The sequence below is a fragment of the Aptenodytes forsteri genome, unplaced genomic scaffold, assembly GCF_000699145.1.
Source record: "Aptenodytes forsteri isolate BGI_AS27 unplaced genomic scaffold, ASM69914v1 Scaffold15, whole genome shotgun sequence".
Taxonomy (NCBI): Eukaryota; Metazoa; Chordata; class Aves; order Sphenisciformes; family Spheniscidae; genus Aptenodytes; species Aptenodytes forsteri.
In genome coordinates, this window is record NW_008795129.1 from 4,649,910 (window position 1) to 4,662,059 (window position 12,150).

The following is a 12,150-nucleotide window of genomic DNA, read 5'->3' on the forward strand; positions in this document are numbered from 1 at the left end:
AGTAGCCTTAATGTCAGTAATTATAATTTTTTTTATTACATTCAGGTATGAATTTAAAAAATTAACTTAAACTGAAAAAAAATCCGACCCCGTGCCAGAGAGGGGAGGTCTGGAGTAAAGTGAGATCAGTGGGGTTTGTGCTTTTTTGGTGCCTTTGTTTGACGCATTGTGAGTTGTTGTCAGGATTTCTCACCCTGCATGGTATTTGTTGCTTTAGGGAAAAATTTATTTCCCAGAGAGAAGGAAACATTTTCTATACAGGACCTGGTAGCTGTTCTGGTGGGTGATGATGGTTTTAAAAGTTACCTATTCCTGTTAATAGGTGCTAACCATAGCAGAGAAGCACTCAGAAACCTCCTCACAGGAAGAGAAGGGGACATGTACTCCCATTTCAGTCAACGGTAGAAGTTGCTGAAGTGCTTTTTTTGCCCCGTTTTTCTTGGGCTTGTCTTTTACCTTTACTTTTCTTTGTAGATCTCACTGATTGTAGTGGGCTGGCAAACAAGGTCTATTTAGTTAAAACTGCTGGGATTCAATTAAGGGAAGTTTTTCTTTACCTTTGCTGTAATTTTACGATCCATCTAGTAGGTAAATCCTCCCCTTTAGTAGTCTGTTAATAAACAAGTTTCAAGCCATACATGAAGAGTCCATTGTGGTTTATTTCCCATAGTGCTGCCTCTCTGTTGGGTAACTTCTGGGCTAGATAATTGGGTTGGAAAGGACTCTGCTCCCAAACTATTAATCTAAGTCCCCAGAACTCAGAACCTGGTTTGAAGACACAGCACTTCCTTCATGCATGCCCATTCCAAAAGATATGACTTCTGATGTCACTTGAAGAAGGATCTTAACCATTGTTCTCAAAGGATTCAAGGCTTCTGTGAACAACCTTGTGCTTTTAAACTAGTCCTGTTGCTAGTGCCAAAATCTTGAGGTTCTCCTCCGCTCACCTCTTGGGTGTTAGCTACTGAGTACCTTTGAAAATCAGAGACCCGCAGAAACTACTGAATAAAAGAAAGCTATTGAGGTTTTCTGCGTTTACGTAGCCCTGTACTGGTTTATACTCATCTGCCTGGGCTGTTTGCCTTCAATAGAAATAATTGAAGTAGAACATCTCTGAACAACAGAATTCTTGTCTTGGTGTTCAACTGCACGTACTCACTTTATCTTGGTATGTTCAAGCTTGGATCTTTGCTTCTAGGAAATCTGATTGGTGTCCAAAGATACCGTCCAAGAAACTGTCAGGGATCTACGCCAGTCTAGCTATGATGGCCATGCAACATCGAGGCAAGATGTAGCTGGCCCACTGGCCTGTGTGTGAAGGAAGAGGTGAGGTGGTGTTCTCAGGCAGCTCTTAAGAGCTTTCTCTCTCTGATATTTCATAAGGAAGTTGAAAATTTCTACATTGTCTGTTCTATATGAAGGACAGCGGGAGCATGTTTCCTAGCCTAGTGCCCAGCTAGCCCCTAAGTGTCAGCTCGTTCATAGAAATTCCTTGCAGGTCCTTAATGGGGAGAAATAAGGGTGACCTGTTAGCTCCATAGTAAACAAATGTTTTTGTCTACTTGCTTTAGGAGATGTGAGTAATAAATGGACCACCTAAGATGCGTTAGATAGAATAATTGTCTGAAGGGCAGTGCTTGATATTGGCAGTACTAGGCAAGGCTGCGCTGTATGTAACTGTGGTGCTAAGCTGTGTCTTTGAATAGATGCCCAGGACTTTGGGGAAGGCCTTCCTGCATGTTGGGGAGGTGGCTGCCTGTTTCGCAGCATTTCTAGCGCTTCAATTCTAGGAAGCTCACAGACAGATAATGGGACTTCAGCAACATCCGTACTTAACTATCTCACTACATTCCAAGATTTTAGGTAGTTACACATTGTCGAGGTTCTGATGGCTTTTGGAGGGGTGTATTCTCAGAATGGTGTGAGCTGCGAGAGCTTGCTGAGGAAAGCTAGTCATGAGCCAGAGAGAAGGACTTTCTCCGAAGTCTTCAGAAAGGGCAAGAGTCCAATGCCAGACAGCTTTGGTTTGGAAAGAGCTAGTGATACTTCTTTCTGCCTGGGAAGACTGAGCTGGGGAGACTTTCTTGTAGACTGAAGCTAAATCTTACATCCTGATGTGACTGCACACAGAGTTTGTAGCCTGCATGGGTAGATTTGTTTCACATTTGTTTCAAACGTCAGCTGGGTTCACAGACTGCCCTGGGCCAAGAGCGAAGAGGGGTTTCAAAGATGACACTACAGCAGCAAAACAGGCAGCCAGAAATTCAGTACTCGCTGTTACTCCAATATCCCTTCTTGGGAGAGGGATCTGGGTGATACCAAAGAAATCTGCGTGCTCCCAGCCTCTTCCTTAATTTCCTGGCCGGGGTAGATCAGGAGGCAGCACTGAGTTCCTCACCTCTCTGATCCTTCCTGAAAGCATTGCCCAGCCCCATAGCAAACATATCATGAATCATTCATCTTTAATAGATTATGCAAATTGAGGACATCAGATCGATGAAGATCAATAACTGCAACCATTTAATTGCCAGCAAAAACATTTTAAGAATGAGCATTATCTGAAGTCCTTTCTTGGGTAATGGCACCATTAATCCAAACATTGGATCCTGGCCTAAGTGTAGAGGAAAAATTCTCCACCCCTCTTCCCCTGCTGCCTTTCAGGGTGTTGAGGGGTTTTTTTCCCTTTTCATTTCCAGTTTCTTAGTTTCCCCATCATTACCACCAGTGAACAGCTCCCAACGCTAATAGTTCTGCTTTTGTTACTCTGCGCTGATTGAAATGTCGCATACAGATTGAGATGTTAGTGCTAAGTTGCCACCTGGGAATGTCAAGCTGGGTCTGAAATGAACTTTTCTCACTCTTGGATCCAGATGGATCAGATGGGGATGTTCTCGAGCTGAGCTGGGAGTGTTGCGGGGAACAGAGTGGGGATGGCAGAGGGCTGGGGGGATATGAGGAAGTTTTTCTGCCTCAGTCCACAGCCTCTTCTGTGAGGCCAAATCTGTCTCCTGTTGTCCCCTTGCAAGAGTCGTGTCCAAAGCTTGTGCAGTGTCCCCAGCCTTCAGAAATTCTGCTCTCATGTTAACGGGCTGGAATTCAACATCTTCACTTAGGCAGAAGGACTAAAAAGAATTATTTTAATGGCCCCTTTGAATCTTAAACTCCGATTTTAGGCACCTCACCTTTACATCTAGCTATGGGGATCAGCCTTCCATGAAGGAAGGACAGTACTGCTCTCCTCCTGGCTTTGCCCCCCAAAGACAGGAAAGTATTTGGATGTGGATCTGCTAAGTGGTAGATGGACACCAGCTGAGTTTTGTCTTGCTTATGCAAATACAAAGAAAGGTGGAACAGTTTTGCCACAGCTGAGCCATTTTTTTCTGGCTGGCTAAGAAGCTGCATGGCTACAAGGATCCTGGATCAAGCCTGATAGCAGTAAAAGCCATGAAAAAAGTCTGGGGATGTCACACTTTCTAGACACTCCCTAAGTATGTGGTTTGCATCCCCATGGTTCTCCATGACATTTTGCAGACCTCACATTGGATCTCCTCTGTATTTGGGGTAACTGTTCCTAATCCTACCCCGTCCCAAAGCTGTGGTAGCCAAAAGTTGCATGTAATAATATGCCTTTGCTCAGTGTTTGCTGAACAAGCAACGATTGCCTGCCTCAGCCATGAGCTGCTTTGACCTCAGGGGCTATTAGCCGGGGGTTCTGCAAGAAAAAGTTGAGATACAAACTCCAGTGCTCTTGATTCTGTGCCATCAGAGGACAGCTTTTTGGCCAAGAGGCAACAGCTCCTTCCCTTGCTAACAGCACTTAGACCTCCTTGTCATGAGTTATTTCTCAGCTTTCACCGCGAGGTTTCTAGAGGGGCCACAGCAGTTGCAGGGCAAGGGGGATATACCAAACTGGGGTGAGTCACTTGGGCCTTGCCAGCTGCTCGAGCTACCCAGGAGGAGATGTGCAAATCTGTGGTAGCTGTGTGAGCAGGGAGCAGTGGCAACTAAAGCCTGAGAAGAAGGGCTGTGGCACCAGAATATCTCCTTATGGCTCTAGACACGCACAGGGCAGGCAGGCTAACACTAGTATCAGGATGGCGTGCCCCACGGCCTCAGGACAACCCTGTACCACTCAGGTCCTGCACGTGCCACCAGCGAAGAGGAAGTTTCTGTGGAGCAGCTGCTGCAGAAATTGCCTCCTACTTCTGTGCATCCCGATTCCTCTACTGTCTTGCACTTGCTTTCATTTCCTACTCTCCCGGTCACACCTGAGTTTAATGTGCCCACATGTGAGAGAAAGGGGAACGCTGTGAACAAATTTCTTTTGCCAGCTGCTGTTAGAGACTCATGGGCTTAAGGAAGAAGGAGTTTAGCAGTCACAGTTCAGCAGATCTCAGTATTTAGTTTGCAAATGCCCCTTCCAAATGCCAGGGCTGAATAAAACTTAAATTATTATTTCTCCCCGAGATAACCAAGTGCAGATCATGGGTAAGCCACGACCCTCTTGTTCTCAGACACAAAGGAAAAAAATCACAGTGCGTATTTGGACATACCTGTCCTCCACCAACATCCATCCCTAAGCCCCATCTGGGCACACAAGTTCCCGATTTACGCCTGGGTTTCCTGTCTTTGAGTCACACCTGGGCACCTCTAGGTGTACCCAAACCCGCCAATACTCTGAATTTCAAGCTTCTCTTGAGCCCTTACATCCTCCACAGTCTTTCTGTCTCTTTCCATGTTTGCCACAGAGGGGTATCTTGCATTAGCAGAAAAAGCAGAAGCTAATGGTGATGAGGGAAATAAATAAAAAGCTTGGTTCTGCTGTTTGGTCAGGCAGCTTACCGGTCACCACAGGGTACGTCTGGGGTCCTGACACATTTGTCCCCAGGTCTGGGTTAGCAGAGGTGGATAGACTTGATTTGACTTCATCGAGACCAGGGGTCAGAGCTGGGAGGGAGTACTCATTACCCTGGGGAAGAGAGGAGAAAGACAGCTCGCTATTGATACGCTGGGAGAAAGGGGAGGGTGTACAGATGGGGGGGAGGAAGAGGAGAGATGCAAACCCCTGCACAGATGGAAGAGGAGGAGGAGGAGGAAACGGAGAAGATGAAGTGACAAGAGGGTTGTGGGGGCGGGGGGGGGGGTCCTAGGATGAGCTCTCCCACCCTCCTGTGTGCCGCTGTGAAGGGGAAGAGGGGTGAAGCCAGGCACGGGATCTGGCCCGTTATCTGTGGTATGACTGAGCCTTCGTTCAGTGCTGTGGGGATGGGGATGGCTGCCTGTGCCAGCCCCGGGGAGAAGAAAGGGGAAATCCACATCCCCTCCTCTTGGCTGAATGGAGGCGGGAGGTGTTTGCCCTGGTGACAAGGACAGCTGGGGCAGAGGACTGCAATGACATGACTGGGCTGTAGGAAGCAGACAGTGTTGGCCCACTGTAGCCAGGCTCTCTGCTGAGTCGTCTGCCTCCCCTCTGCTGTTACCTCTGTCCTAGCTCTTTAAAAACAAACAAAGAAGCCTCATCCCCTGCCTCTGTCACTCTGTGCATTGGGGTATGAAATTGGGGAGGGGGGAGCCACATGGCTAACAGAAGGGTGGGAGGGAGAGAGCCATTGAATCTGAAAGGGTGTCCTGTCCGAAAGGCTCTGGTAATTGCCTTTTTATTGTGGCAGCCTCCGGACCAGACGCGGGAGCTGGAGAAACCGGGAAGGCTACAAAACAGCAGGAAAAGTTGCTCTGATTAATATTACGTTAAATTAAAACTGATTTTCTGCTCTTTCTGCTCCGTTTTTTTCCATGTGCTTCCCCAACCCCCTCCCCACATCTCCCCCTCCTCCAGCGGGCTCCCCACACGCTGGCTCTGATTAATATTACGTTAAATTAAAACTGATTTTCTGCTCTTTCTGCTCCGTTTTTTTCCATGTGCTTCCCCAACCCCCTCCCCACATCTCCCCCTCCTCCAGCGGGCTCCCCGCACGCTGCCCCCTCCCCGCCCCTGTCCCTGCTTGGCTAGGACTGCCTAGTCATTTCCAATTCCTTCTCGTATTGATCTTCCTGTAGAAATCAGTTTTGTAATTAGCTGCAAATTAGGCCTTCTACTGGGGGTGAGCCTGCCCCCTGATTTATCACCAGAGTAATTCGCTGTGATCGGAGAGAAATTAAAATGAACTCAATTAGGCTTCGGATTTGCTTTATGGGCCCTGCTCAGAGTTTCAGGGGGAAAAATGACTGTGCTGGTGCTTAATAGTCTAATGAAAGTAAATAAAGGTTATTCATTGTAATAAACCCAGGGACTCTGGGATGAAGGGAGTCCACAGCCAGCCTCTCCTTCTCTTCCTTTGTTGGTTTATGGCTTGGGGCGGTTTAAAAAGACTTTTGATTTTCATTTTATTAAGACAAACAGCTTTTGGGATAAAAGGCCGGGGGAGTAAGGGAAAGGGGGGGCAGAGCTGCAGAAGTGCAGAAAACTAGGTTGGAGATGGGAGTGAAGTCTCAGCTTTGGGCCATGAAGGAAAATGCTCTGTTAAAGCCCGAGCCTGTGGCTCGCTGGTCACCGGCGTGATCTGAGAGTGTAGGAGTTTCCGTGCAGTGCTGTGTGCCGGTGAACATGCATGGCAGTGTCTGCGTGTTCATAGCAAGAACATGCCTGCATACCTGCAGGTGTGTGTGCAGAGGGAAAGGCGGACATGGGGATTTAGGGAGAGCACAGTGTGCGTGTATACAACAAGTTCACGAGAGGAGGTAGAGCTTATGTATACATATGCATCAGCACAGTGATATATTTACAATTAGAAAGTGCTGTAAAATGTAAATGTGATGTTATGTGCAATAACAGGTCAGTGTGAGAACAAGGGGTGAAGAGGGGGAGAGTGATTTCGGTGAGGGAATCTCCCTGCCATCATCCTATGGGTGCCTGTGGGTCCCCATTACCAGGCCGGGCCCTCACCTGCTCAGATTTGATGTGCTCTGATGTTTGAAAGACGTCAGGGTAAGAAGGACGCTCAAAAACTCGATCTAAAGCTTCCAGCTGCTGCTGGGTGAAAGTGTCGCCACGAAGGTGCTTCCGCAAACTGTCCACGCTGCTCTGGGAATCTCCATTGGGAACTGAGCCCTCGGATACATCTGCAGGGCACAGACAGAGAAAACAGGGAGTTAGCATCACCCTGGCTCGGATCAGCAAGGGATGCGGGACAAGCACAGAGCGGGGCCCTCCGCCTCCACCCAGGGAGCTGTGCCACTCCTGCGGGAAGGGGATGCTGCGGGGACCCAAGGGAAGCCCCCTTCTGACTGCTGGAGCAGCCGGGCTGCTCCCGTGGGATCCGTGGGACTCTCCTGCCCAGGGTGGGTGAGGCTGTGGAGAATGGTGCTCGGCTCAGAGATGAGTTTCGGTTCCGCCGATTTTCAGTGTTAAAAATTGCCAAATCTCCATTGCTGAGCATAAAATGGGAGCAAAGCACAGCGATTAGCATCGCTAGAAGGCTACTGGAGAGGTAGCTCACAGAGAAACCAGAGTGCTGAGGATGGACCTGTACTGGAGAGGGCTGAGGAAGTCTGGAATGGAGAAGGGGCTTTCTTACAGCTTGGAAGGGAGTCAGTCTCTGTTGTAGCTCCCCGGTCCCAATAGAAGTTATATATCTGTTATAATTTCCTTCTCATCTGATCTTGTCCTGTCGTGCCCCAGATGAGTCTTTCATCCCCCTCAGATAACAGGAATGATCCTGTTTCTGACTCCATGTTTCACCAGAGATAAGTCTCTCCCTGTGGAGTGTCTGTCCCATCCAACATACGTTGGTTTCTGTTATGATCTCTGTCCCATTCTCCTACATGTAGCTCATGATTTATCACAACCCATATCTGTTGTAAAACTCTGTCCAAAATGAGATGAATCTTTGTCTGTGTCGGTCCCTCTTCCTATCCAAAATGAATTACTGTATTACAAAACCTAGCCCTACTCAGTGGGAATCGGCCTTCCTGGTAATCCTTTGTTCTCACTAGGATAAAAGCCTTTTTCTGGTAGAAGCATTGCCAGAAGTGCATCTCTGTCCCTGCAACAGCCCTCTGACACAGTCCAATCTCACTGCAGTGCCTCCTGCCACGTTCCAGGTGTCTCCATCTCTGTTCTGCCATCCCACGTCTCTCACAGCCCACAGCCCACTCATCCCCTCTGAGGTGAGTCCATTATAAATGCCCTGCCCCATCCAAAGTGAATCTTTCCCTGTGATAAACCATCTTATCACCCACCTGTTTTTGTTTTTTTTTCCCTGTTATCCCCCAACTCAAAAGAGGTGCATTTATCTCGGTTATAACCCCTTTTTATCTGAAGTGAGTGAGTTTCCTGCTATTAGCATCTGTCACATCCAAGGTGAGTCTGTCTGTTATAACCTCCTGTCCCAGCTGAAGTGAATCTTCCTTTGTCATAATCCCTCATCTCATCAGAGGCAAGTCTGCTCATTATAATCTTCTCCAACTGTGCTGAGTATCTTTCCGCTGTCACTTCTCAGCCTAACTTTGGTGAGACTGGTTATAATCCCCTGTCTCATCCATGCTGATATACCTTCATACCCTCCATGCTGAATCTCTACCTACTGTGCTTCATCAGACACAAGTCTGACTGTCTTACCACTCTGTCTAACCTAAGATCAGGTTCTCCCTCCTATGCTGTGATTACCTTCCTGCTTTTTCACTATTATTCCTCATACTTCAGCCTTTCTTGGTGGCTTCCAGTCTGTGAATCTCGGAAACTTGCTGTCTGTCAAGAAAGTGATTGAGGGATCTGTATAGACCTTTTCCCTCCTCCATGCGACTGCGAGTGTGCTCATGGGCAGACGATGCTCCCAGGAGCCTGGAGTGGCATTCACTGTGCAATGGCCAGAACCATGCCACTCCACCGCTTCATCTTTTAGCTCGTGGATGGTGCCAAGATGGGTATTTTCCTGGCACAGTTAATGCCCAACTGGTGGCCCAGAGTTATAACTGAGCCTGCTGCCTTCTGGCTATGAGATATATCCGTTTATAGGTGATTATATGATATGATATAATCAATAGTACATTATATACAGTAACGTAGTACAGTACCACTCGCAAGACCATAGAAAATATTACATATTGATTTGTCCCAGCCAGCAGCCTTCCCTTGAGCAGCCCCTTCTCTCTTTCTTTTCCACCCCTAGCCAGAGCAGGGCTGTTTACTGGCACTGATCCCTGGCATTTTCTCCTCTCCTCAGGCTTTTTCACACAAGGGAAAATTCTCAAGTTCCTGAAAGCCGGAGTTCATTACAGATTTGACTAAGAGAAAGCAAAGCAAAGACTAGGCTTGGTGGACTGCACACTGTGTGTCAGTGCAGTCTTCGTGTTTTAGATGGACTGAGCTGTTACTGCAGGGGGTGGCTTTCAGGAGGACTAGGGTAGCTCGAGGCTCATGCTCCCAATTCCAGTAGGCACTTCTGTCTGGTCCTCCCTGCAGAAAGCTGGCACAGAACTCCTGGGTCCAGACTCGGAAAAAAAATGTGTGTTTCTGTATCAGCGCTTGTCTCAACCTGTCTGCAGCCTGTGAACCTGTTTGCCTTTGAGGATTTTTCCACGTGTGTCAGTCAGTGTGCATGACTGTGCACGCCATGATGCTAATACACGTGGGGTATTTTTGCAGATCATTATTCTGGTATTCTTTAGATTCTGCATCACCGTACATGCCTGAGCAGCCGTTTGCAGCAGCTGGTTTAGGCTATATTTGATTTTCAAGGATGGCAGCCCTGCACTGTGCATGGTGTTTGGTGTGAGTGGATGGGTGTTCACATATACGGTAAAACTTCCATTGATTGTTATTAAACCGGATTTTACTCTTAGCGAGTTGCCCTGGGTGGTTACACAGATTAGTGCACGTATGCACATGTGTTTGCAATTCCTGTCTGCCTGCAGAGCCCTGTGCACACGTGTCTCCCCTGTGTGCACAGGCCATGCCTTTGTGTGAAGAAGCTGAAACCACAGCTTTCCCAAGTCGCTGTAGGAGTCTCTTTTCCTTCATTTATTCAGGGGCCCTTCAGATCTTGACAAATCTGTCACTCTAAATTTGCGAGAGATTATGGTGCTCTCTCCCTAGCACGGAGAGAGGTGATATATGATATCTGCTGCCCCTATTGATTGCCTGATCTGGTGGCAGAGGGCTGGCGAAATGAACTTGAAATGAACATCATGCCTCAACTCATTGTGCGTATAATACACTACTTAATCCCACATTTTTCAGCCGCTATGGAATTCAATTGATCAATCATGTCCCTCTGATAGTACTGTTTTAGGGGTTATTGCTGCTCTGCTCACTGACCTTTTTATTTATTTATTTATTTGTGTCAGCGCGCGCGCGTGTGTGTGTGTGCACGCACGTAAGCGCGTATGTGTATTTGGGAAACTCAGGACCAGCTGATAAGAAAGGACCTGTATAGTCAGTGGGAAATGAAAGATAAGGATGAAGGGAGGAGAAAGGGAAGGAACGGGGTTAGATAAGAAATCAGAATGATCAAAGCAAGCAAACAGATAGGGAGAGGTGGAAAAGTTGTAAGGAGAAAGGCAATGCTTTAGTTTAGGTGGGAGTTCTGGATGTGGTGGCAGGCGCACTGCCATGGCCTAGGCTTTAAAATCTACAAAAGAAACTTTTGACAGAGGCCTGTAGGCTACCTCGAGGTGGACCTTGTCTAAACAGCTTGCAGTAGTACCGGACTTAATAATGGTAGGGCACACAAATCCCAAACTTCACAGAGCAATAATATGAGCTGTGCATATGGATTTTACTTATGAAGAGGCGTAAGTTTCACAGAGATGATCCTGAAAGACAGATTTATATGTCTTGTATTGCTAACACTGAGACATTCACAGTCACGGATCATTATATTTTCTTCAAAACCAAAGGGTTGTAAATCCCCTGTGTTTGTTTTCTGGTGTCAAAACCTATAGAGGATGCGTTTTCATTTTTTTCCCTGAAACTGCAAGGGACAGACACTTATCTCTGGTTTTAGATCAAAGTTGCAGTTCTCATCTAAGCATATGACTGTGAGCTGGACTATCAGGAGAAGCCTCAAATACTGTAGTACAAAAAGTATGGGAGCTGACAATTGCGTGGGTAGGAGCAAACATGGCAGTAAGGAGCAGAGAGGACTTTGGGGAAGAGATGGGGTCCATCAAAGGGCTGTGGGTGAAAGCGAAAGGAGGGCTCATGGGGAAAATTTGAGTTGGGAAAGACTAGCAGATCCCATGAGGAATGGCACTGTGGTGGGCAACATCACTTCAACTGATGAAGGACAGTGCTAGGAGTAAAAGCTTAAAGGATGGGGATTTGCTAAGAAAGCAGCTCTTGGAAGGGGTGCTGTGGTGAAGCAAGGCTTCAGCTGCAGGGTGAGTCTGGGGATGCCACCTAGGTAACTGCGCTAGCTGTACCATTAGGAAGCATCATCACCTCTCCCAGTTCCCTTTTTACTGGCGAGGGAAACTCTGTGGTTCTGTGACACGGGGACACCTCTCTTAAATCAGAAGGATCTTAACAAACAGCTTGAGAGATGAACCATGGCCTCGGTCACTGTGTCCCTCACAAAAGCACACAGTTGCTGTCAGCCTGATCAGGACTGGCCTTGCACATGTGACAGGAAACATCTCTCCTCCCGAGGCGCTGCTGAGGGAGCGCACACGGCCAACGTTCAGCGTAAACCTTCGACACAAGACGCAGAAATGCTCCACGGGTGTCCCAGAAGTATCCTGACAGATAACAAGGAAATGCTGTGCCAGAGGACACAGGAACAACCTTAACTACATCTGACACAGGGAATATGCCCATTAAATAGCTCCAAAACAAAGAGACGTTCCCAGGTCTGGAAGCCACAAAGACACCATCATGTACAAGTAGCACAAAGCAGCGTAATACAGATACTTCCCTGGCTACAGGTGACAGAGAGCACCCTTGCTCAGGGTGGGACGGGGCCATCTCAACAAATAATTCAGAAGTATTGCTGACATAGGAAGACCTTTGTGGCACAGAAACATGTAGGAGGGTCATGAGAAGCTGTGCAACTGGCACACAAACAAGGAGATACTGTTCTTTTGGGGGGCAGGGGCTATTACTGCCCCCATGACATGTCTGCCCGCTGACTCGTGGGGCCCCAGTCTCAGCTG

General features: G+C 47.6%; 1 protein-coding gene across 1 annotated transcript in view; it reads right to left on the reverse strand.

The window, feature by feature from the left end:
- Positions 1–12,150, reverse strand: part of PAX2 (paired box 2) — an 82,469-nt gene that overhangs the window by 19,337 nt on the left and 50,982 nt on the right. Inside the window, exons 5-6 of the mRNA XM_009277991.1 lie at positions 6,944–7,119; positions 4,843–4,969 (exon numbers count right to left, since the gene is read on the reverse strand). Coding sequence (XP_009276266.1) covers positions 4,843–4,969; positions 6,944–7,119 — 303 coding nt within the window. The remainder of the gene's footprint in view (positions 1–4,842; positions 4,970–6,943; positions 7,120–12,150) is intronic.